General features: G+C 33.0%; 2 protein-coding genes across 2 annotated transcripts; one reads left to right on the forward strand and one right to left on the reverse strand.

Moving 5' to 3' along the window:
* Positions 1–1,173: 1,173 nt before the first annotated feature.
* On the reverse strand, positions 1,174–6,594 carry LOC116422606 (olfactory receptor 51F2-like; the record flags this gene model as incomplete). The annotated part of the gene is made up of 2 exons (XM_031961471.1): positions 1,174–2,120; positions 6,573–6,594. Coding segments are annotated over 2 exons (969 nt in total), but the record flags the coding sequence as incomplete, so codon positions are not given.
* A 15,442-nt stretch (positions 6,595–22,036) lies between these two features.
* LOC100913515 (olfactory receptor 51F1-like) lies at positions 22,037–23,014 on the forward strand. The gene has a single exon (XM_031961472.1). It carries the CDS (start codon positions 22,037–22,039, stop codon positions 23,012–23,014), a length of 978 nt encoding a protein of 325 aa, XP_031817332.1.
* Positions 23,015–26,694: the final 3,680 nt, after the last annotated feature.

Below are 26,694 nucleotides of genomic sequence, written 5' to 3' on the forward strand. Positions count from 1 at the left end.
AGGAATAGGAAAAGATCATTGGAGTTATAAAAAAATGATCATCCGTTACATTTGGAGAGATCAGTTTTATTCAAGTTGTAGTAGCAAAAAAAAAAGTTTTGCAAAGAGTAGATAATTCAATAATAAATGAGAAAATCAAGGTGACACAGCTTGATTACTTTTCTTAGGAGTTTGATTTTGAAGATACAAAATATAGAATATCAACTATAAGGCTTGGTAGGATAATTTTCCCTCCCAAAGGTCAAGATTTGGTTATATTTGTAGAAATTAGAGAAGATACTTGATAAAGAAAAACTATATATTAGGGTGACAAAATGATCAAAGGGGCTTTGATCTCTTGGATATGAAAAAGTAGGGAACTCTGAATTAAAGGGGAGGTGGATTAAATCACTTTTAAAGTCCTTTCCATCTCTGAGTTTCTAAAACTAGAAATTTTATGCCTTAGCAACTACATGGAAATTTAAGTGGGAAAAATAATTGTTATTTATATTATATTAGGCCTTTAAAAGTTATTTGAAGAAAATAATCATATCAGGAGAGAGAAAATATTGTCATGAATAATATTTGGTTAAATAATTACGTGTCATGGTAGTTTGTATTTAAGGATGCAACAATCAAAGGTCTTAATCATGAGTTTGAAGAATTCAAAGTAAATGGTAATTTCAGGAGAAATCATTTGTTGATCGACTAAAGTGTGTAAAATAAAAATTGAGATGATTTATTACCATTTGAACTTTTTCAAGACCTGTGGGAAGAATATGAAATGTTTTATTCTCCAATATGAAGGAACTAAAAGCTCAAGGGAAAAAAAATCTCAGTTATATCTTGGCTTTCATAGTAAATTAAGCTTCAACACATAAATCTAGATAAAGAAGGTAGGAATAGTTTCAATTGGAGAAAACTACAAAGTATCATTTCTGTAACAACTAGAACTATCTTAAATTTGATGAGACTGCATAAAAAATATAGCTGTTCCTTATGGCAGGCAAAATTCAAAAGGAGAGCAGATAATCCTCTGAAATGGATACTATAGTCTTCTTGAATGGAAGTTTGGCTGATTATATAATTTCTAAATTTATTTTAAATTCTAAGATTATAAAATTATACCATATAAAATAAAACTCTCATTGGATGATTTTTTTCTATGCCTGGGTTGCATGGAGTTATTGATGATTAGACTCGGACTGCCTTAGGACAAAGAACTTTGAGCAAAGTTTTATGGATCTCTTTAGTCTTTACACTATAAACTATTGGGTTCATCACTGGGGGAATGAGTAGGCTCATATTGGCAATAAGTGTAGGCAAGTAGAGAGGAGCTTGTTTCCCAAATCTGTGGACAAAGGACAGGCTGACCAATGGAATATAGAAAATAGCAACAGCAGTGATGTGGGAGATGCAGGTGCTGAAGGCTTTCTTGCGTTCCTCTGGGGATGCAATGTTCAGGATTGAGCGGATGATCAGTATATAGGAGAGTAGGATTAATGTGGAGTCCACTCCAGCAACTAAGATTGTTGCAGTCAACCCAAATGCACTATTGATCTTGGTGTCTGAACAGGAGAGTTTCATCACATCAGGATGGAAGCAATAAGAATGACGAAGCACATGACTGTGACAGAAAGAGAGGCGTTTAAGTAGCAGGATAAGGGGTATTAAGATTACTGTTGCAACAGTGACAATTGCAATTCCAATTTGGATGATTCTGGAGTTTGTGAGGATAGTAGCATATCTCAAGGGGTTGGAGATGGCCACAAATCGATCAAAGGCCATAGCTAAGAGGACTGAAGACTCCATAATAGTGAATAAATGAATAAAAAACATCTGAGCTAGGCAAGCATTAAAACTGATTTCTCTGGCATTGAACCAGAATATTCGCAGCATAGTCACTAGTGTGGAAATGCATAAACCTAGGTCACTGGTGGAAAGCATAGAGAGGAAATAGTACATGGGCTCATGAAGGCTTGGTTCAGTGATGATGACAAACAAGATCATACCATTTCCAGAGAGGGCTGTTATGTACAGACAGAAAAAAGGGATAGAGATCCAAGTATGAGCATATTCTAGTCCAGGAACACCCGTCAGAAAGAAGGTCAAGGATGGTAGTGCTGTGCTGTTAGGTAAAGCTGACATGATAGGATGAAGATTTTTCCTTACAAGAGGTTAATATCCTAAAATAAAATATTTAATTCATGTTAGCTAGAATATGAACCTCTTCTATCACTGACTGGTCATGGTAGAGGGACTTGTATAGCTCGATGAAACAGTAAACTATGTTATGCAAAATTACTAAAAAATAGACCCATCATAATGAAGAGTTCTAACAATAGGTGATCTACTAGAAAAGCAAATGGCAAACCATTCTATTATACGAACAGAACCCCACGTGGAGTCAAAAGTCAAATGTAACTAAATGACCAAACAATCAGAGTATAAAATCCCTGAGTTTAATGGACTATTCCTAATTCTTTTAATATTACCTTTTCTGCCTTAGAAGGCTTCATGTAGCAATTTCGCAATACTTATATTCTTTGTGAGGACAAATGAATGGTACCATGGTTAAAGCACTGGGTCTGGAGTCAGGAAGATCTGAGTTCAAATATGGATTCAGACAAAGATTAGCTGCGTAATCTTTGGTAGGTCATTTAATCCTTATTTGCCTCAATAAAGCACCTAGTACCATGCTTGACACAGTAAAAGCACTAAAAACAAATGTTAACTATTAAGCATTAATATTCAAATGAATTTTATTTTTTCCTTCCCTTTTCTGCGGTATTAATTTTAATATGGTATTCTTTAGGGAAGGACAGGAATTGATTTTATTCCCAAGAACCATATTCTGATGGGACAAAGATGATGAGAGATTTACTTATTTTTAGCTGGCTCCTCACTGGAGTGGAAAACATGAATTAAGAGTATATCCCAGAGAATTCTAGTCCACTCTGTCTCCTGGGCCTAAATACTGGAATGTTAGAGGGTACATGCTCAATCTCTTGGTGGAATGAAGTATAGTTTCGCTGGAGTTGAGATCAGGATTGCATGGTATTTCTTCCATATAGCAGTTCTTTATTTTTAGATAAGATACCTCACTTTTGTGAACCTTTGCTCATCTGAAAAATTGAAATAATAATGTCATATTTTAATGATTTACTTCAAAGAGCTGGTGTTGAAATAAAAGTAGAACATTTTATATAATGTGTGATATGCTTGCAGATTGTATATAAATTCCAGTTGTTAACAAGAACTACTACCTCTGGGATCCAATAAAACTACCATCCTATCCATTTTATATACATAATTTCATTTACCATCTCCATGCCTTTGTATTGGCCATCTAACAAATCTAGAGTAAATCGTTCCTTAGCTTTCCCTTGTGGAATCCCTTTCTTCCTGTAAGATGCATTTCTACACCATCTTCTGAAGGAAGCCCTTTTTGATTCTCACAACTGGTGAAGCTTTCCTATGAAATTACTTTAAATTGAACTACTTTGTATATATTTTATTTATATTTAGACTGTATGTGCATAAATTGTCTCCCCTATCAGAATATAAGTTCCTAGGTAGTAGGAATTGCTTCATTCTTTTTATTTCTAATCCCAGGACTTGACACAGTGAATGAAACATTGTAGGTGTTTCAGAAATAAAGATGGATTTATTTTTATATTTTTATATTAACTCATGTTTAGAAATGAGAAAAGCAGGAGCAAAATTGACTTTGCTAACTTATTCAACGGGGGGGGGGGGGGGGGGGGGGAGAATTAGTTGAATTAGTTCCACAGTTTTTTATATTCCATAAATACTCTCTAAAGAAAATTATTTCCCTTCCAATTCACATTCGTCAGAAACTTCAAAGATAGTGTCTTCAAATTTGTGCTCATTATGAGATAGATTTGAAAAGATGAATATGTTCAGCTAAGTAAAGAAAATAAAAATCATGATAATACCTGGAATTTAGATAGTACTTGATAATTTATATCTTAGTCATTAGTTCATTAAAACAACCTTAAAAGAAAACTTACACTCAGATTATATTATTTGTTGAACGGTTATAAGGTTGGCTTTAAAACCCATAAGATATTTTGATGACCTCTTTCTTCTCCTCCTTCCTCTTTCTCCTTCCCTCCTACTTTCTGACCTTGTCTTCCACCTTTCTCCAACTCCCTTTCTTTGTATCTCTTCATTTTCCTCTCTTCATACTAATAGTATGTACAGGCTTATCTTGAAATATATCCATTAATAATTGTACATGGTTTGCATTTTATACATTGTATATATGTATATATACATAAATATTATAATATATACACATATTCATAAATATTGTTAGCAATATTATCCTAGTATTCCTAATGTTTAACACCATATCCCAAGAGACTACTTATTGTCTGTGAAGCAACAAGAATTATTTTGTTTGAAAGGTCTCAAAACATCATCCAAGTGAATATTGGCTTTTAAAGACATTCTCTTTAATATCCAATGACATTGTCATTGCTCAAATCAATAGAAAAATAATCTTCAGAGTATAATTATGAACTACACAAAAAACCAATCTTGTTACATCTTGTATATAGTCACATCTTGTCATAGATCCTAACAGATGTTATCTAGTTTCTTCACTCACTTTATTCAATAGGCTTTTGACCAGCTTTCATGACATTAAAAAAAAAAAAACAACTTGCTACATGGTCTGAAATAAACAGATCATAGATATAAATGGATCAATAAATGATCCAATAAATAATAATAATGATGATATTGATAAAATGTTTTATCTGCACCTGCTATTTCATTGTTGGAGGAAACTATTTGTGGAATTACTTTTACCTATTCATATTGACACATTGTCAATATGTTCATAAATTTATAGAGGTACCTAGAATCATAAAGAATTTCAAGAGTTTGCATATGTCTCCACAACTGATAGAGGTAAGGCCCAGGGATTTTTGGCTCCACAGTCAGTCCCATATGTAGTATATTCCATTACCAAAAAAAAAATAACAATCATGATTGCTATTTTAAAAGTATTTTAATATTTTCATAGTCCTTCACATGGCTTATCTCATTTGATTCTCAAAGTAATGTTATTGGATAGGTACTAGAGATTTATTGACTCCATTTAACAAAAAAAAGAAGAAACACAAAGATGCTAAATAACTGGGTAATTGCATCACAACTAATAAGTGAAAGAACCATGATTAGAATTTTGGTTTTACTATGATCCCTAATGAAATTCCTTTATCATTTTTTCAGGAATCCCAAAGGGTTAACCATAAAGAGCCAAACTTATTTAAATATATGCATTCTGGGACATTTGTTAAGAAAAAAAAGCAGATCTATTTAATTATAGCAGCAATTCTCAAATGTTTATGGTTCCAGGACTCCTTTTCACTCTTAAAAATTATTGAGGACAACCTTAAAAGTTTTTGTTTACATTAGTTATGTCTATCAATATTTATAATAGTCAAATTAGGCAAATTTAAAGTATTTTGCATCATTTGAAAATATATTTGACTTCATTGACCTTCCCTGAAAGGATCTTAGAGATTCCTAGGTTTTCCTGGATCAGTCTTTGAGAACTGAAGACTTAGACTCATATTATTTGTATTATAAGGGATACTTTATAAAATATTGAAAGAGGTAACACATTCAGTGCTTTCTCCATTCCTCTGATTCTGTGATGCTTAGATTGGGGATAGCAGGGCATTGTTTGCTCTAAAGCAAAAGAGAAGTCGATTATCTTTCTATGTTATTGTGATCAAAGTTAAACCTCTTCTCTCCACACCCCAATCCCTTCATATAGAGCTATAAATCATGTGAGCTTCAATAAATGTTTCTTGTTTAAAAGACTTATAGATTGTTCCACTCTAAGCCTATCCTCACAGCATCAGTGACCCTCTCAACAAATCCTAAGAATAAATAAAAAATCTAACATTTTGAAAGTTGCAAGGATCCTCATAGTTTGTTTAGATCCATCATCTCCTTAAATATAAATCTCTGTTATAATATTTCTGCAAAGGCAGGATGTTTAGCATGTAGTAATAAACTGGCTGACTGACAACTGACCGTCCATCTTCTGAATTTTTACCTCCCACAGACAAATCTAGAACTCATTCTTTGTAAAGTATTCCATATCCCATTTTAATAGTTCTAATTGTTAGGAAATTTTCTTCAGTTATTACTTTCACAGTGTGGCCGTGAGGAAAAAGGTAGCTAAATGTAAATCATAATTATAATTATCTTGTGTATTATTTTTGGCAAGATCTATTGGTTTCAACAACATGTGGAGCATCTAATATTTCCCTCTAACAATTAACATTCAGGAAGAGAAAAGCAAAAACATCAATTACTTTACAAGTATTATAACTTGGGAAGAATTATGATATAGTGGAAAGAATACAAGCTTTGGAGTCAAAGAATTTAGGTTCAAATCCTACCTCAGATATGTGTGACCCTATATAAATTGACATCCTTAAGTTTCAGTATTATAATTTCTAAAATAAGGGTTTTACACTCATTTCTGAGTTTTTAATATTTAATTTATGTAATAAAACAAACATTTCCATAACAGAGCCTATTACTTTCTGAATTTTCTTCCATGATAAGTATTTTTGGAGAAGACAGCAATTATTTCATGATCCTTTACAACTTGAGTCCAACGCCACAAAAGTAAAAATAATAGGAAGATGTAACAGGATTCAGGAACTGAGATTTTGGTTTGAGTTATTAACTAGATATCAGGCAAGACCAAGCATAATGAAAGTAGAATTTTCTTTATCTTTTTTGCTCTTTCCACAATATCTTTTATGTAAATCTTACTATGTATGAGGCACTGTACTAGACACTTTCCAAATATTATCTTCTTTGATCCTCATAATAACTCAGAGAGCAAGTACTCTTTTATTCCTATTTGACAGTTGAGGAAACTGAGGCAAAAAGGGGTTAACTAACTTGCCCCACACAATTATTTAAATGTCTGGGGCTGGATTTGAATTCAGATTTTTTTGCTTTTGGTCCAGAATTCTCTCTATTAAATGACTTAGTTTCTCTGTTCTAAATCTTCCTAGAAAAGTTCATATATTTGCAAAATATATCCAGAGATTAGGGTAGAGACCAGGAAAAGTGTTTTACCTGTTAATGATACAGGTATGGAGATGAATGACAGGAAAATTATTTAAGAACCAGTCAAAATTTGATAATTTGCTGCTTGAAGAAAATTATTTTATCTTATTTATGTATCAATCAACAATGGATTTATTGATACACATGTATAATAATTGCCTTGCACATGAGAGAATCACAAAATGATAGGATATTAGCAGAGAGAGGACTAATTACTCACCTGTAGATTTGAAAAGTAAATGAGCCACTAAGACATGTAGAAGGATGAACTAAAAATGAAAGAGCCTAGTGTCTCAATATTCACTGCCAATAATTTTTTTCTTGTATCTAACTTAAATTTCTTTTGGTGTAATTTGAGCTCATCTGAAACATCGTAGGACAAACAAGTAAATATGCAGGGTTGCATCTGAAAATAACTTCCTGCTTCAGAAAAATCTCAGAGAAAGGGGAAAGATTTAACCTATCCAAATAAAAAAAGAGTTTGGAGGAGGCGTACTGACTAATTGATGGAAAAGTATTTTTATGGAGCCATGATTTTTTGAGGCTATTAAAGCAGCCTACAGAGAGATCTTTTCCTATGGGAAAATACTGTGAATCTGTTTCATTTTAAATCTCTCTGTCCCTGGAAAGACATTCTCTGGTGACTTATTGTACAAAAAGATTTTCTTCTTTTCACTTTCTATAGCTGTTAATATGATAGACTATGGGAAGTGTATAGAGGACAGATATGAGGGGCCTTTATCATCATTTTAAATCTCATATGATGTCTATTTTTCTGACATGGGAGAATAAAAGTGATTTAGTATATAAAATGATGGAGTCATCAGAAAAGCAAGAAAATTAAGGACTCAGGAAAAAAGGTAGTCCATGGGAAAATGATACCTGCAATTCGCTGTAACTTTCTCATTATTATGGAAGTTAGAAGGAGTATATATAGACTAGGGACACATGAATATAAAGGGATGATATCTTCTTTTAAAATGATGAAATTAATAAGCGAGCAAGGAATGTACTGAAAGATAGGGAGAGGGGGAAGTAGAATGCTGTACATTGTCTTGTCTTAAAAAAGAAGCAAAAAGTTTTTTACAATGGAAGAGAATAAAGGAAGGAGAGGGTGAGAGTGAATCTTACTCTCACCAGAATTGGCTCAAAGCAGAAATAACATATATATTCAATAAGAGTAAAGAAATCTATTTTATTCTGCAGGAAAATAGGAGGGGAATGGAATATGGGAAGTGGGGAGGGTGATGAAAGAGAGGGCTTTTTAGGAGAAGAAGTGGTCAGTACCAGATCACTTTTGAGGAGGAACAGGGTGAAAGAAGAGAGAGAGAGAATATATATATATATATCAATTATAAAAGGAATTTTGAGGCAAGTTTCTTTGATAAGCTCTCATTTCTCATAGAGGGAACTGAGTCAAATTTATAAAAAATAAGAGTCATACTCCAAGTGGTAAATGATCAGAAGATATGATCTGTGACAGAGGGCTATAAATTCATCCATATTCTTTGACCTAACAAAACCACTACTTGTCCTGAATACTAAAAAAGATTGAAAATAAGGGGAAATGACTTACACATACAAAAATAATTTTCCTAGTAACTCTCTTCTCAGGGGAAAAAAAGGAAATTGAAGAGATACCCATCAATTCCTGAATAGCTCAATAAACTTGTGTATGTTTATGATGGGATATTATTGTTCTATGAGAAATGATGAGCAGGATACTCTCAAGAAAAAAAAAAATAAACCTGGAAAGTCCTCCATAAACTCAAGCAAAGTTAAATGAACTATATACAAAGTAATAGCAATGTTCTGGGATGACCAACTGCTATTTTCAGTAATAAAATCATCCCAGATTATTCTTAAGGATTTAAGATGAAAAATTCTATCTATGCCCAGAGGAGGAACTGATTTTGTCTGAATACAGATTGAAGTATTCTCTCTTTCTCTTTCTATGTTTCTTTTATTTTTATTAAATTAATTTCTCTTGAGGGTTTTTATTTTCATTACAGTGGGAGATCTATGCTTTTGTTAAATGACTTTTATGAAAATGTTTTGCATAACTTCACAAATGGTTTCTTAATTGTGAGGTGGCTATGATAGAACCTAGACCTCAACAATTTTAAAAACAAATGTAAATAAAATTTTGTTTTGAATGTAACTTGGAGAAAATATTAAATAAAAATTTTAAAATTCAAAAAAAAGAATAAATGTAATCAACAGTGTTAAATTCAATAGAACATTAAGAAGAATGCATGCTGAGAAAAAGTCATTGGATACTGTATTAAAAAAAAAAAACAGCACCTTGTTGGCCTTAGGAAAAAAAAAAAGCAGCTGCATTGAGTTGACATCTAAAAATTAGAGAAAGGGTGAATAAGTTATAGTATATGAATTTTATGAATATTATTGTTCTGTAAGAAACAATCAGAATAATTTCAGAGAGATTTGGAGCAACTTACATTAGCTTTCTTTAGACATCATCAATGCCTGGAATTGTCTGGGGTAATTAACATTTTTTTTAAATAGAAAAGACTTTTATTTGCTCATTTTGGAAAGGAGAGATATGGGGAATGGAGGAAGTGACAATGATACTTAAAAGAAATAAAATTAAATAAATAAATAATTTTAAATACATGAAAGAATAAAACATTGTTGAAAGAACCATGTTAAACTTGATATATATATATGCACATATATATATAAATTAAACAAGTTGTATGTAATTGAGTGTCAGTTGTATACAGTACTCTTTCTTTCTACAAGGATATGTTCATGTAGATGTTTGTCAAATACATAAAATAAAATGAAAATTAATTCTAAAAGAGAAAACCATATTTCTTGTTTCTATTTAGACAAAATTTTGTTCTACTTCTATATTTTTATATTTCAATCTGTCATTTTATTTCTTAGATTCTAATTCTTTGAAGTGATTTTCCATCATTCTCTTTACATATTATATCTTGTCTTTGTTAATACTGATTTATAATATTTAATTTCTGTCCTGACTTCCAAATTAATTTTTTCACTTACAAATCATATTTATAGATATATCTCCGTTTTTATACATATGTATGTGCATGTATGTATGTATGTCTATATTATACTACACACATAGAGACACACAAAGTAACAGTATCTCTTGGTGTATTCCATAGTCTCTGTAGAGTCTATAGAATTCTATTTTTATTGAGAATTTTGTGGAGAGTCCTTACAATTTTTTTCACTGAGAATTTTGGGCTAAATTTTTTTCATAATATTAAGTTTATCCCTAACAATGTTCCAAAAGTCTTACCATCCTGAATATACAATTGCCCCTATGACCTTCTCCTGGAAATTACAAATTCTTTCTGGAAACTCTATGTTAAGGAAGTATCTAAAACAATCATTATCATTTCTTCAATATTTCCATGACTGTCCCATCTCCCCTTCTTTTAAGTTCCCTTTTATATGTTGTCTTTCAGCATTGGATTGTAAGCTTCTTTTGGGCAGGAACTGTCATTTGTTTCGTTTGTATTAGTAATCCCAAGAAAACAGACTCTCCACTGGCCAGAATCACATTATTCATATATGAAAACATCAATTACAGCAAATAGAGAAGCTTTGAATACTGTGAATAAGCTCACAAACCTTGATCATATACTTTCCAGGGAACATTAATAATGACATTGATGCACATATTGCCCAAGTAAGCTTAGTGTTTTGGAGACTCTGAAGAAAAGCGTGTGAAAGAAGAGGAATTAAACTGTCCACCAAACTAAAGGTCCACGGAGTCATTGTGCTGACTTCCCTGTTGTATGCCTGTGAAATTTGGACAATATACCAGAGCCATAGCAAGAAATAAAATCTTTTCTGTTTGAAGTGCCTTAGAAAAGTTCTAATCATCTGGCAGGATAAGATACCAGACACTGAAATCCTTTTTCACACTAATCCGCAAAGCCTTCATATACCATCTGTATGGTGCAGAAAATGCAACTTCTATGGATTGGCCATGTTGTTTAAATGCCAAATGTATATTTGCTTAAAAGAATATCTTACAGAGAACTCACATAAGGCAACGGCTAACATAGGGATAAGAAGAAATGATGCTACCACCTCACATTTCTCACATTGGCTAAGATTTCAGGAAAAGATAAATGTTGGAGAAAATGTGGAAAAACTGGGACACTAATTATTGTTGGTGGAGTGGAAATGATCCAACTCTGGAGAGCAATTTGGAACTATGCCCAAAGGCCTAAAAAAAAATTGTGCCTTTGACTAGTCAGTGTCATTATTGGGTCTCTAGCCTAAGGAAATCATAAAGGAGGGAAAAGGATCTACATGCGTAAAAATGTTTGTAGCAGCTCTTTATGTGATAACAATGAATTGAAAAATGAGTAGATGACCATCAATTGGAGAATGGCTAAACAAGTTGTGGTACATGATGGTAATGGAATATTAATGTTCTATAAAAAGTGATAGACAAGCTGATTTTAGAAAGGCCTGGAAAGATTGCCATGAAATGATGGTGAGCAAAACAATCACAACCAGGAATACATTGTACAGAATAACAGCAAGAATGTGTGATGATCATGAAAGATCATTATGAAAGATTTGGTTCTTCTCAGTGATTCAGTGATCTAAAACAATCTCAATAGACAAAAGCCATCTGTATCCAGAAAAAGAACTAAAAAGACTGAATTTAAATCAACACATGCTATGTTCACTTCTTTTTTTCTGTTTTTTAATCCCTCTCCTGGTTTTCCCCTTTTATTCTGATTTTTCTCTCCCAACATGATTCATAAGTCAATGTGCATTAAAAATAAATAAACTTACTAAAAGAAAAAAAGAAAAAAATGATACAAGAGCATGTGCAAGGTCTCTCTGAAGTACTTTGGAAATAATTGTGTGATATGAGAGACCTCGGGAAAGACACTTCCTGGAACCACCCAGCATGGCATGCCTGCATTAAAGAAGGCACTGTATTCTATGAGCAAAACAAAATTGAAGTAGATCAAAAGAAATGTGAGATGTGTAAGTTTAACAATTTGCCCAAATGTTCACATGAACTATTTGTGTCCAACCTGTAGCAGAACATTCTAAGGTCACATTGGTCTGATCAATCTCAGTCAAATACACTGCTACTTGATTCTAATATAGTGATATTGTTTTGGTCCTTTTCAAGAACAAAAATTCAAGAACAATTGTTCACATTGTCATAGCTTATTACAGTCGCTGACATCTGGTAAACATTTAATAAATGCTTGTTGATTTGATTTTACTTGACTTGATTTATGATGTTCCTTTGAATTTTTATACATTTTTCCTTTTGTACTCATGAATGTCACTTTGTTTTGCTTAATTTAGCAAAAAACTGTACATTTAATCATTTTTTTAGCCTTTTTTCCTCTCTCATGTATTCTTGAATTATCTGTATCTTAACATATGTCCTCTTTCTATCTCTGTCTCTCTCTCTCTCTCTCTCTCTGTCTCTGACTCTGTATGTCTTCATCTCTCTCTGTTTCTGTGTCTCTCTGTATCTCTTTCTTTCTCTCACCAGATTTTCAAATCTACCATATTGGATTCCCTATATCTTAGGTATTTAGTGGTGTGGAAATCTTGTTGGTTCCTATTATAGAATAAAACACTGTAGAAAGGAGATAGACCCCACTTTTGCTTCAGGTCTCATTTTTTTCATCCTGGAGCCCTCTACTGTAGTTAACTCTTGACTTCCCTGTTTTTAACCACCTTCTCCCCAACCTTTTATTCTTTCCTTTATATTAGTGGGCAGAATCACTCTCTTTTCTTTTTTGCTGATTTTTATTTTATTTTTTTCTAATTACATGAAATGCTAATTTTCAATTAGCCCACTTTTGTAAGATTTTGAGTTCCTAAATTTTTTTATCCCTCACTCCCTTACTTGCCCATATTTCCCCCAAAATGCCAAGAAATCTGATATACATTATAGATGTATAATCATTTAAAATCTATTTCCATGTTAATCATGTGACAAAAATCAAAACAAAAGGGAAAAAACACAAGAAAGAAAAACACACAAAAATCTGAAAATAATATGTTTCAATCTATTCAATCTCCATAGTTTCTTCTCTGGATTCAGATTTCATTTCCCATCCTAAATCTATTGGAAGTATATTGGATCTCTGTACTGCTGAGAAGAGCTAAGTCTGTTATAATTTATCATCACTCAATCTTGCTATTATCACTGTGTACAATGTTTTCCTGGTTCTGCTCATTTCACTCAGTATCAGTTCATGTAAATCTTTCCAAGGCTTTTTGGAAATCTGTCTACTCATCATTTCTTATAGAAAAATCATATGCCACTACAAATCATGACTTGTCCAACCATTCCCCAAGTATGGGCATCCTCTCAATTTCCAACTGCTTGCCACCACAAAAGGGCTACTACAAACATATTTTGCATATGTGGAGCATTTCCCCTATTTTATGATCTTTGAGATACAGACTAAATAGTGGCACTGCTGGATCAAAGGGTATGTACAGTTTTATAGAACTTTAGGAATAGTTCCAACTTGCTTTCCAGAATGGTTGGATCACTTTACAACTACACCAAAAATGTGTCTCAATTCTTTCACATGCCCTCCAATATTCATCATTATTTTTTTCTGTCACCTTAGTCAGTCTGAGAGGTATGAAGTAGTATCTCAAAGTTGTCTTAATTTGTATTTCTCTAATCAATAGTTATTTAGAACATTTTATATGACTATAAATAGCTTTAATTTCTTCAACTGAAAATTGGCTATTCATATAGTTTGATCATTTAACAGGAATGACTTATATTCTTCTATATTTGACTCAATTCTCTGTATATTTGAGAAATGAAGCCTTTATCAGAAAGGGTGGCTGTAAAAAATGTTTTCCAGCTTTCTGCTTCCTTTCTAATTTTGGATGGTTGGCTTTGTGTAGAAATTTTTTAAAAATTTAATGTAAACAAAATTATTCATTTTGGATTTCTTATTTGGTCATAAATTCATCCCTTCTCCAAAGATCTGACAAACTTTTCCTTGTTCTCTTAATTTGCTTATAGCATCATCCTTTCTGTCTAAATCATGAATCCATTTTAAACTTATCTTGACATAGGGTGTGAAATGTTAGTTTATGCCTAGTTTCTGCTATGCTATTTTTCCGTTTTCCCAACAATTTTTGGAAGCTGAAGTCTTTGGGCTTATCAAACAACAGATTACTACAGTCATTAACTATTGTGTCTTATGTAACTAATCTAGTTCATTGATCCACCATTTTATTTCTAAGCCACTACCAAATGGTTTTGATGACTACCACTTTAGATTTTGTATGGCGAGGCCACCTTGCTTTGCATTTTTTTCATTAATTTCCTTGAGATTTTTGACGTTTTGTTTTTCCAGATGAATTTTGATTTATTTTTCTAGCTCTATAAAATAATTTTTGTCAATTTGATTGGTATGGCACTGAATAAGGAGATTAATTTAGGTAGCTAATTTTTCTGACATGTAAATCCCTTTATAACATGTACTCTTCCCAGATTTATTGTATTTCACTGCTTCCTTTGCATTCTATAATCCAATTACACTGGAATACTTTCAGTTTCTTTAATAATGCACTTCAACTCTAGCCTCCATATCTTTCTTTATATTGACTATTTCTTATACTTAGAATCCTCCTCCTCCTTATCTATATATCTTAGTTTCCCTGACTTTCTTCAAGTCTTAGATCAATTTCCATCTGTTGCAGGAGGCATTTTCCTTTGGCCTCAACTACTAATGATGGGATGTTTGTATGTGGAGGGGGTAGGTGTTCAGATTACTTTCATCTCTTCATATCATGTTGTATGATGCGCCTATTTACATGTTGTCTCCTTTAAATTGTATTGTTCTTGAAGTCTCAGATTGTGTTTTTCCCCTTTCTTCATAATTTTAGCACTTTGTATAATGTCACATAGTAGAAACTTAATAAATTCCTATTGCTTGACTGACAGTAAACAAGTAAGCAGTGAAAAGATTTTAGTATTTACTAGAGATCATTTTCTCCAAATATAGTAGAAGAGATGGAGCTTGAGCTAAGCCTTGTAAATAAAGATTTTATATGGCAAGTTTCCCTAGATTTGGGTTGGGGGAAAGGACTACATCCTATAATTCATCACATATACTCAGAAAAAGTTGGTAATGTAATTCAGTTTGATTTATTTTTAAAGTCATTTGAGACTTCAGTCATTTAGGCATGGTACTATAGTGCATCAATAACATTACTATATTTTTATACCAATGACAGCCAAGAAAATCATCCCCACAGAGAGCCAAAGATTAGATCTACCTTGAATTAACAATTTCCTAAGGGACAATGATATATGTGGGAAGGCCACATCATTCAGTCCTTCTTTTATATATGGGTTTGGGATTCATAATTAAAGGAGCATGTTCTTTCTAGTGGTGAGTAAAGACAGTCATTTCTCCCTTCCACATGAGACTGGTAAGATAAAATGATTTTGTTTGACTCCCTCTATGATGAATTGTGGCTCTTGTTGATACAAATGCTTTATTATATAGGAAACAGAAATAGGGACTAACCTTATGATTTTATTTGTACTGTTTATGGAAATCTCAAGTGAGAAAATTGTCTACCAATGAAGGTAATATGTGCCCTATATATAATTTAGAGTCTTAGAAACTTGATATAAACAACTTGTGCCCAGAGTGACACAGGAACATTTTTCATAAATAGATCTTGAACTCAGACTTTCTTGGATACTCATCTAGCTCTTTATCTACAACTACCCCTAGCTGCTTTTATTTTTTTTTTATCATATTGGGCTTGATTTTGCTTTCTTGTTGGTGTAGGTATGTTTCTCCATATGGGACCTGAGCTAGTAGAGAATAAGAACTAGGTTTGTTCCACAATGAATGACTCAGGGAAAAGTATATTTAGTTATCACTGAGTATATGTCTATTGAATTAAGTTGAATTATGAACCATAAAGAGAAAGAGAAGGAGAACCATAGCCATATAGGTAAAATAGTATAAAAAATTCAGAGACAAGGAAAGAGGATGGGAAGACCCTATCTTCAATTGTTAAGATTATGGGCTCTGTAGGATTGTTTTTTTTTTTAATTTAATATCTTAATTCTTCTCAATGTAAATTAAACCTTTTTGAGGAGACAAAAGAACCCATATAATTGCTGCAAGGGAGACCCTTTACATCACTATGCAAGATTACTTACTTTGAAAAGGAGATATTTAGATTTAGATCACTGTATAACATGAATGAGCAAGTAGGCATGGGTAATAGTAGGGGCAGCTAGGTGGGATACTGGACAGAATGCATGGCCTAAAATCAGGAAGATGATTCTCTCTCAGTTCTAAACTGGCCTCCGACACTTATTTACCCTGGGCAAGTGACTTAACCTTGTTTGTGTCAGTTTCCTCATTTGTAAAATGAACCAAAGAAAGAAAAGACACACTAGATATAACTAAAACAATTAACCAAAACCAATATGGGTGATAGGATTAGAAATGAGGAACCAAGACAATGTTAAGATAATTAACTTCCACATCCTTATTTCCTTTTATGTTTGGAACATTCTTCTTTATTTCTTTACTTTTATTGTGGACATCTATTCATTTATTTTTTTTAAAAATCAGTTTTGATGATACTGTTTTACATATTTTTATCTCCTCTACCTTTCCATCCTTTTCTTTGTAACAAATTAAAACAATTAAGAGAAAACAAATGACACAGTGAATCATATTTCACAGAATATGCATTATTTTTTTCATCTTGTTTCCTTATTGCTTATCCAAAGTAAGAAGGTATGTTTCATCATTTGTTCTTTGGGTTCAAGATCATTTTTTTACTTTCCTTTAGTGCACTTTTAAATTTATATTACAATAGTCATTGTACTAGTCTATGTACAATCTTTATTATTATATGACTTTCCTGTTTCTGCTTTTTCCATCTATATAAAGCTTTCCACATTTCCTCATGTTTATTTTTGTTATGTGTTATAATATTTTTATGGCATTCATATATCCATATTTATTGAGATATTACCAAACAAATGGATGTTAATTTTTATCTAGTTTTTTTTTTTTTTGCAGTACTTTTAAGAGTGCTTGTTATATATAAGACTTTTCTTTGGGATATTGGACTTCTTGGGATATATGCTTATTCAGGTAAAACTGGATCAAAGAACATGAATGACTCAATGCCAATGAGAATAAACTCAATAAAGGTCTATTCTGTAAAAGCCCAATTTCAAACAATATACTTGCTAACAACACTAAAAATCACCAAACTAGAAATTACCCATCTGTATCCTTTATTTGTTTCTTATTCATTTTCACTCTGTCTTTATTAATTCAACAAATTTGGCAGGGGTAAGCTAAGTTTGATGGTGCCATGCATAGAGTGCTAGGTTTAGCATTGAAAAAAAATCTGAGTTCAAATTTAGCTTAAAATATTTAATAGCTATGTGATCCTGGACAATTTTCTCAACTCCTATTAGCCTCATTTTTTTTTTTTGTAAAATGGGGGAAACAAGAGAAAGCAATGGCAAACAATTATGTTATCTTTAACAAAAAAAGAAATAAACATGAGGTCATGAAGAATTGTACATCACTGAATGATTAACAGCTACAAGAACAAAGCTAAGTATAAACTCTGTGCCTATCTAACAAGGAAGAAAGATATATAATATAATCCCAATGCCCAAGGATTTTACAATTCACTGTTGTTATTTAGTCATTTCAGTTGTATTGGATTCTTTGTGATTCCATTTGAATTCTTTTTGGCAAAAGATACTAGAATAGTTTGCCATTTCCTTCTCTAACTCATTTTATGACTGAGGAAATTGAGGCAAATAGGGAAAAATTACTTGCCCAGAATCACACAGTGAGTGTTTCAGGCCAGATTTGAACTCAGGAAGATGAGTATTCTTGACTCTAGACATGAGATTCTGTCCACTGTGTGTACTACCTAGCTGCCACAACTGTAATTTTAAAAAATGATAAAACACCATGACATTATAGAAGAGCAAGAAATCACATCAGATCTTTCTAGAAAGAGTAATATTTCATCTACTGTAAAGAATAGATTATATTCTGATGGGCAGATTAGACAAAGTCATTAAGGGAGACATGGATGGTATAGGAAAAGGCATGAAAGCAGGAAAGTATATTGCATATTTAGAGGACAAAAACCAATCTTGTTTGATCGGTGTCTATAATATGTATTGAGGAATTGGAACTCTTAAAGTGAGTTAAGAATTTAGAAAGTTTTTGATGCAATATAAGAAAGGATTTTATTCAGTATACAGTAAGGATTCATTCAAGTTTTCAGAATATGGAATGAGATGATTAGAAACATCTAAATTTTATTTTGTTCTTTCTATTCTTCCAAGGTAATGTCCTTTCCTCTACCTGCTTATGTAAGAGAGAGCAGAACAATTTCAGGCTATTGTGGTACAGGTGATAATTCAGAGAATCAACAAAAACATCTAGGAACTACTAACTTCTCCTTGTTAAAAAAAAAAAAAAAGGCCTTTTCCCCTTTAGCTTCATCAGACTCACTAATACATCTATTTCTTCACCATCCATGTACATTGTATTCCATTGAAATTTGCTTTTCATGCATCACTAATCCAAAATTTCTCTCTCAAAGGATATCACTAATGCTCAATTATAAAATCCATTTGCATTATGAGTATCTTGCTTCTGTGAAACATTTCAATCAACAAATATTTATTAAGCAAAGACATACATATAAATCAACTGTGGATAAAAGGAGTGGAATGAAATAGTGCTCAGTTTTAAAGAATTTATGATCTCCTTAGGTGGTATTAATGAGAAACCAAATAATTTTACACAGGTCACAGAGTCCACCTACAAAGGGGATATCAGGGAATGTTTTGTGGATAAGGTGGTATCTTAAAAGAAGATAAAGAGTCATAGAGGTAATATTATAGTACATTCCAACCATAATAGACAGTTTCTACAAATGTATGGAAGTTGATGAGGGCCTCTTGAGTTTAACAAATAGTAACTAGCCAAATCAAGTTTGAATATAGAATACATGAAGAAGAGTATTGTGGAATAAGATCAGAAGATCTATCATGAAGGTATTTTCATACAAATTTAGTAGTTGATATTTTTTCCTAGGAGCAATCTGAAGGAATCTTCTGGAAGATTTTAAAGTCATTTGCAAAGCAAAAGGACTGAAGGTAGGGATATTACTTACATTATTAAAATAGTTGAGGTTATAGGAGATGAGTGAAATAAAATAACCATTAATGGAGAAAAGGAAACAGATATTAAAGGATGTGTGAAAAGATTTTCAGGACTTAGGAAAATGAATGGATATGGAATGTCAGGGAGAGAAAAGATTTAAGGATGAAACCAACTTTATGAACGTCAGTGGCTGGAAAGATAAAATAAGTATGAAAAATTTGGGAGAAATGATGGCTTGGGAAAAAGAAGTGGAGAGCAATGAAGTGATCTTCAGATACTATTGAGAGTACCCAATGGAGCAGCTAAGTGGTGCAGTGGATAGAGCACTAGCCCTGAAGTCAGAAAGACCTGAGTTCAAATTTTATCTCAGACACTTCATGTTTCCTAGCTGTGTGACCCTGGGCAAGTCACTTAACCTAGATTGTCTCAGAAAAAAAAAGAATCAAATATAATTATTCAGTTGCCAGTAACTGGCATGTGAAAAAAAAAACACCTGTTCTTCTGAACCTTGGTAATTATTATGTGCTACATATCTGGGAGTGTCCAAGGACTCATGTCTATGGGAAGAGACCTTGCACCTTCCTTGTATCCAAGCTGAGCTCAAGGATTCTCAGAGATGGTCCTCCATATCCAGTAAGTAATTGGTGATACAGAACTAGAGTTCAGGAGGGATATCAAGGTGACACATGTATATTTAGAAGCCAATTGCATAAGAATGAAATCCTCTCTTCCAAAGATGTCATCGTTTAATTGGTCTCCTTTAAAATGAGTCTTCTCTTACTCTTCTGAACATTTTAAAGTAGGGGAGATTCAATGATTTCATCATCATGTCTCTTGCCTTTTAGTTTTGTATTTTATTCTTAGACAATTTCATTTTCTCTCATAGCTTTAATTACTATCTGTATGAACATATTAAATATATCTCTTTCTGCAGCCTTGAATTTCCTTCTGAGAGATAGATTGTCTCTACCTGATTTTCCGACATTTAATCCTAGATACCCCACTAGCATTTCATACTTATTATTTGTAGCTGAGCTTATCATCCTTGACTGTCCACATCTCCTGAAAAGTGTTTCTTTCATCTGCATTCCCCATTTATGCCAGTAGCATTACACATCAAGTTTCTTGTGATCAAAATCTTGGTGGTGTTTATTTAGCTCTTTATTTCAATTCTTTTATTGTCATTGGCAAAGTCCAGTTATTTCACCTTACATACTATATATCTCTTGTATTGAACCAATATTTTCAAATCTTACTACCCAATTTAGTCTTATCACTGTTGCTCTAATACTAATTTTCTCTATTCTATCTCTTCTTAAACATATTCTACCTTACAATCCCATCATGGTTATATAAAGATCTATTGAAGGTATTCTATTAAAAATGATATTCTATGTTTTTCTTTTGTTTACTGAATGAATATTAAATTCCTGTGCTTAGTACTAGAGGATCTCTACTATATGGAACTACCCAAGAGTATATACCTTTCCTTATACCACTCCAAATCATACTAAACTTCAACCAAACTATGTCACTATCAGTCATTTACCTCATTCTAAACCTTCTACCTCCATAACTTTCCTCAGACTATTCCCAGTTTAATATCTTAAATTAGGAAATAGATGGTATATTTTCAAGGGTATTGTAGAACAAGGGTGTTGAATTATAATAGAAAAAGAGGCCACTAGATTATATATAAATATTCCTACAGGCTGCACATTAACATAGAAAACCACATTAACATTATCTATAGTTGATTGTAGCTTATTTTTTTTTGTTAAATGTTTCCCGATCAAATTTTAATTGAGTTTTGCAGCACTTAAGAATATTGTGGGTCGCATGAAGTCCAAGAAGTCCATGTTTAAAACCTCATTCAGATTTGGACCTGATAGGGAAAGTATCCCCTACCAGAATGTGGAATTGATAAGTGACTCAGGGAATTTTTTCAAAATATCTCAATGTCCTTCCTTTCCTACTTTTGGTATCAAATACCTCTTCTCAACCACACCCATTTTTAATACAGAAAAGTTCCCTCTCAGATCTCTCCTTTAAGATGATACTCCCACTGAGATTTTGATGCTGTATATATTTCATATACCCTAAGACACTGAATGAATTACTTTAAGCTCTATAAGTAATTATAAGCATATGCATTTTTGGCCTGCTTCCTATTTGATATAGTAATAAAGCTATCCTGTAAACACTCAAACCTGAGGTTTTATTCTAACCCAAGTTTTAAGGTAAGAAAAAAAGTGTGCTTTTTATGCAAAAATCAAATGTGTTTGATTTAGGCACAATAAATCTGGTAAAACTTCTCATTTTCTGAATGTCCACATGATGTAAATACAAATATGTACTCTTTTATGAAGAGTGGAGAGAAGGGTGTGTGAATAGTGCAATGAATTCCTTCATTTTTACTGTATTCAATACTCACAGAATACAACAGTAACAGACAATATAGAATTTTATCTTTATATAAAAGATTATGAATTTAATCAATCACTCAACCTTTTATCAAAGATTTATTGATCCAGTCTGCTAAGAATTGGAGGATGCCTTCAGCTTTATGTTTATTTTTTGAAAGAAATAAGGCCATGGGTTGATTCACCAAAGGGTGAATAGTTTTGAAGGGAAAATCCAAGATATCATTTTTAAACATTGTGAAGGAATTTCTCTTGTGTTCCTGCAGAACTTGAACTCTATGAAAACAAATGCTGTCTTCCTACCCTACAATGGAGACTTTAAACAACATGACATCTCCATTTACAACTTTCCACCTCACTGGCATCCCGGGACTTGAAGCAGCTAATATCTGGATCTCCATCCCTTTCTGCTGTCTCTATGCTCTTGCTCTTTCAGGAAATAGCATGATCCTATTTGTCATCATCACAGAGCAGAGTCTACATGAACCCATGTACTATTTCCTTTCTATGCTGTCTGCTACTGACTTGGGCTTGATTGTTTCCACAATGTCAACAACATTGCTTGTCTTTTGGTTTGACTTGAGAGAAATCAGCTTAGATGGTTGCATTGTCCAAATGTTCTTTCTACATGGATTTACAGCCATAGAAACTGGTGTCTTGGTGGCAATGGCTTTTGATCGTTTTGTGGCTATCTGTGATCCTCTGAGATACACCACCATTCTCACTAATGCCAGAATCCTGCAGATTGTTCTGGTGATACTCATACGCATGACAGTGCTGTTGGTACCCACGCTTTTGTTGCTGAAACGCCTGTCATTCTGTAAAATGAATGTACTTTCCCATTCCTTCTGTTACCACCCTGATGTGCTCAAATTGTCATGTTCAGATACCAGACCTAATAGCTTCTGGGGTTTAACTAGTCTCATTTTGACTTCAGGGATAGATACACCATGTATTATCATCTCCTACATCATGATCATCCGTTCTGTCCTCAGTATTGCATCACCCACAGAGCAGCACAAGGCCTTTAGCACTTGTTTGTCCCATATTGGAGCTGTTGCTGTATTCTACATCCCCCTGATTTCCCTGTCCCTGTTGCATCGCTTTGGCCAGTCAGCTCCTAAAATTGTACAAACAATGACGTCCACTATGTGCTTAATCCTTCCACCTGTGCTCAACCCAGTCATCTACAGTCTGAAAACTGCACAGCTTCGTGAGGCCTTACTCAAATTGCTCTTTGCAAAGAAGTTTTTTATGTCAAGTTGAGATTAGATGAGATAAAAATGACATGTTATAGTAGATAAAAGTGTATGTGTTTATACATAGAGTAAGGAATGAACTGCATTTCCCTGTTATTAGGCTTGGGACTGTGAATACTATTAAGAGAAAGTATAACTTGAATTTTAATGAATGTCTATTTGTGCATATGGCTCCTCTTGTTAGCATCAGGGAGTTGCAGTGTAGGACAGCAAAAGCTGAAAAATTATCAGAGGCCTCTTCAGAGTGCAGCTAGATAAACAGAGTCAATCCTGTATTTATATGGAGGAACAAAAACATAACATAGACATAACACAAATGGTGGGATGATTATGCCGTAATATACAAGTGATTTGTTGAGAACTCCAAAGGATCTGTTCTTAACATTTTATGTACATCAACATATTTTTCCTATAATCACAGTACTTAAAGGCTTATAGATTTCGAACAATAATTTGGTAGTATGAATAACACTGAAACAATATAAAATTCCTAGCTATTTTAAAAAAAGAGGGACAGATCTGGGGGAGGGGATGGGGGGAATGAGGGGAAAAGTTGTAACAAAAGGTTTTGCAATTGTCAATGCTGAAAAATTACCCATTTATATATCTTGTAAATAAAAAGCTATAATAAAAAAGAGAGGGACAGAAGGCCCTTTCTTAATGTTAAATTTACAGTAGTTTTTAGAGATGACTATGAGTAGAGTGTCAATGTCTATGGATCAAGTGCGCCAAAAAAAACTGACTTGAGTGATTTGAGACAATTGTATATGATGACACATCAATGCATCTGAAGCTGAATGAGGAAGGAAAAAACCCCACAGTTACTCAAAACAAATATTGCCATTCTGGAAATAAGGGTAATATAAGCAGAATATATATATGCAAATAGTATTTTTATATGGTATCCCAGAGACTCAAGAGAAAAGAAGCATAATATTGTAGTTGAAATAGTTCTCTTTTTGTCAGAAAGGGCCAAATTCGGATCCCACTTCATACAGTTATTAGCTGTGTGAGTCTGAGCATGATTAGACCTTTCTGCATCTCAGTTTCCTCATTTGTAAAATGAGAATAATATAGTACCTACCTTGCAATGCTGTCAATGTTCAAATCAGGTAATGTATGTATTTTGTCCTGAAACTTTTATGTGAACTATTATTATTACTATTGTCATTGCCACCACCATCTTCATCATCTTTACCATTATAATAATAAGATTTGGGTCACTGAGCTGAAAATAGAAGTTAATTCAAATTATTCCATTCATACTGAAAAGCATAAGCCAGATTTGAACTGAGATGTGAAGAGATCAGAGTATAGCAGATGAAAGAGATTTCAGGGACCATCCTTTTCAAACCTCTTGATTTTAAAGATGAGAAAACATGAATCCACATAACAGAGGTAGGAAGTTTCCATGTGTTCAGTGTGTAAAAACAATCTCTCCACTATACTATATTGTCTTCTTTCTACATGGGAAACACTCAAGGAAATCTTAAGAAAATCCACTGAGGCTGATCCTATTTTCCTATGTTTGTCATCAGGACATACCATTTGTGCTGGATTAAATGAAAATGAAACTGTTTTCTTTTAGCAGAAGTTGAATTCAATTGGGCTATTATCATAGATGGTGATAAAAATGAGATGGTGATTTCCCTTTCAATATTTTCTGATTCCTTTCTGCCTAAACTCAGTACTTCATTCAGCACTAACAGTAAAGATGAAGATGTATAGGTTCTTGATGGACTAGATAAGAGATCACAAGTGATAATTAGTCATTTTATGAAGCATATTTGTAGGACTTACTTCAGCAGTCAATGAAGGAACAGGATTATGTAAACTAAGTGAGAGCAATCCATACTTGTATTATATCAGAACAAATTTTTAGTTCTGTAGAAAAGACAAGAACTTAGATAGACTTCAGGAAATATGGGAGGATAGAAGGATTTAGGGTGCTATGGTCCATGGGTACTGACTATACTACTAAACAATATAAACAACAAAAGGGAAAGAGAAACCAATAAGCAGAGATGAGAAAGTAAAGCTTACCAAGTATAAGGGACAGTCAGAGAAAATGACTAAAAGTGAGAGATAGAAGTTCATGTTTGTGGAATGACAGAGATATTGGATCTATGAGTACATGACAAGGAGTAGGATGTAAGAATACTGGGAAAATAAGTAAGGTATAATTTAAGAAAGACTTTGAATGAGATCTATAAAGTACTATAATGTAAGCAATTATAGCTAGTTTTGCGAGAGCTGAAGATACGTTTGAAGAAAGAAGGTTAGAGAAGGAAAGAGTAAAGAACTGAAATGGGCATGGTGTTTTTAAGCAAAATAGGGACAATAGGATAATGTCAAATACATAGTGTGTTATCACAGTATAGAGTCCCAATGTTGTCATAATGTAGAGGAGCAGGAGAAGGTTGAACACTGTCTTTTTAAAATTTGTAGAGTCTGAAGTTCCAGATGCTTAAATGCGGTATTCAGATTTACCAAGAATCATTATGCCCAGATCCTTTTGAGGGATTTGTTTTTTCAAAGAATCAGATCTAACTAAAGCCTTATGTTCTATAACCCTCACAAAAACATGCATTTAATGTGACAGTGAAAAATGATTGAAGCAGTCAAGCTGAATGATGTTGAAATATATTTTTTTCTATATTACAAACACATATCTTACATTTGACACTTGGGCAAAAAGAATATATACAGTTCAAGCAGCTTTTTATCCCCAACAATTATTTATTTTTTCCCCCTACCACTCTTTCTGTCCTGCTTTCTCTCTTTTCCTTTCTCTTTTCTCTTTTTTCTCTTCTCTCTTTTCTCTCTTTTCCTGCTCTCTCTCTTCTCTCTCTCTCTCTCTCTCTCTCTCTCTCTCTCTCTCTCTCTCTCTCTCTCACACACACACACACACACACACACATACTTGTAATAAATTGTATGGCCAGACAAAGCTAATTCCTGCAGTAACCAAGTCTAAAAATATATGTCTCATTCTGCATGTTTAGCCAACCACACATATTGAAAGAGTCATAGGATTCTTTATCATCAATTCTGTGGAATCATGATTGGTAGTTAAGCATAAAGTCTTTCAAAATTGATTTTCTTTATAATATTGTTGTTGTTATATAAATTATTCTCCTGATATAGCTTATCTCACTCTGCATTACTTCATAATAACATTCCCTTTGTTCTTCTTAAATTACATTTTAAAGTTTATTTTATAAAATATTTCTCAATTATATTATAAAAATGTTACTTACTATTTTCTGTTCTAAACCCTCTCCTCTCAACCTCTCCCCACCTATGGAAGAGACAAGAATTATAATGCCCATTATTTTACAACATATATGTGTATGGTATGTATATGGTTTTGTGCAAAGAATTTCAAAAAAGCATTTCATGTTGGGGGAGTAAAAATTATCTTTACTCAAGTCTATCACTTCTCTATCTGGAGATGGATAGCATTTTTCATAATGGGTCCTCGGGAACTGTCATGTTATCATTATACTGATCAGAATTGCTAAGACTTTCACAGTTTGTTTCTTTTACAATATTGTTACCACTGTGTACATTGTATTCCTGGTTCTGCTCACTTTACTCTACATCAGTTCATATAAGTCTTACCAGAGTTTCCTTTAAATTCATCTCTTCCAGGAACCTATATAAAATAAAAGAGAGCACTGGGGC

Source organism: Sarcophilus harrisii, chromosome 3, assembly GCF_902635505.1.
Source record: "Sarcophilus harrisii chromosome 3, mSarHar1.11, whole genome shotgun sequence".
Taxonomy (NCBI): Eukaryota; Metazoa; Chordata; class Mammalia; order Dasyuromorphia; family Dasyuridae; genus Sarcophilus; species Sarcophilus harrisii.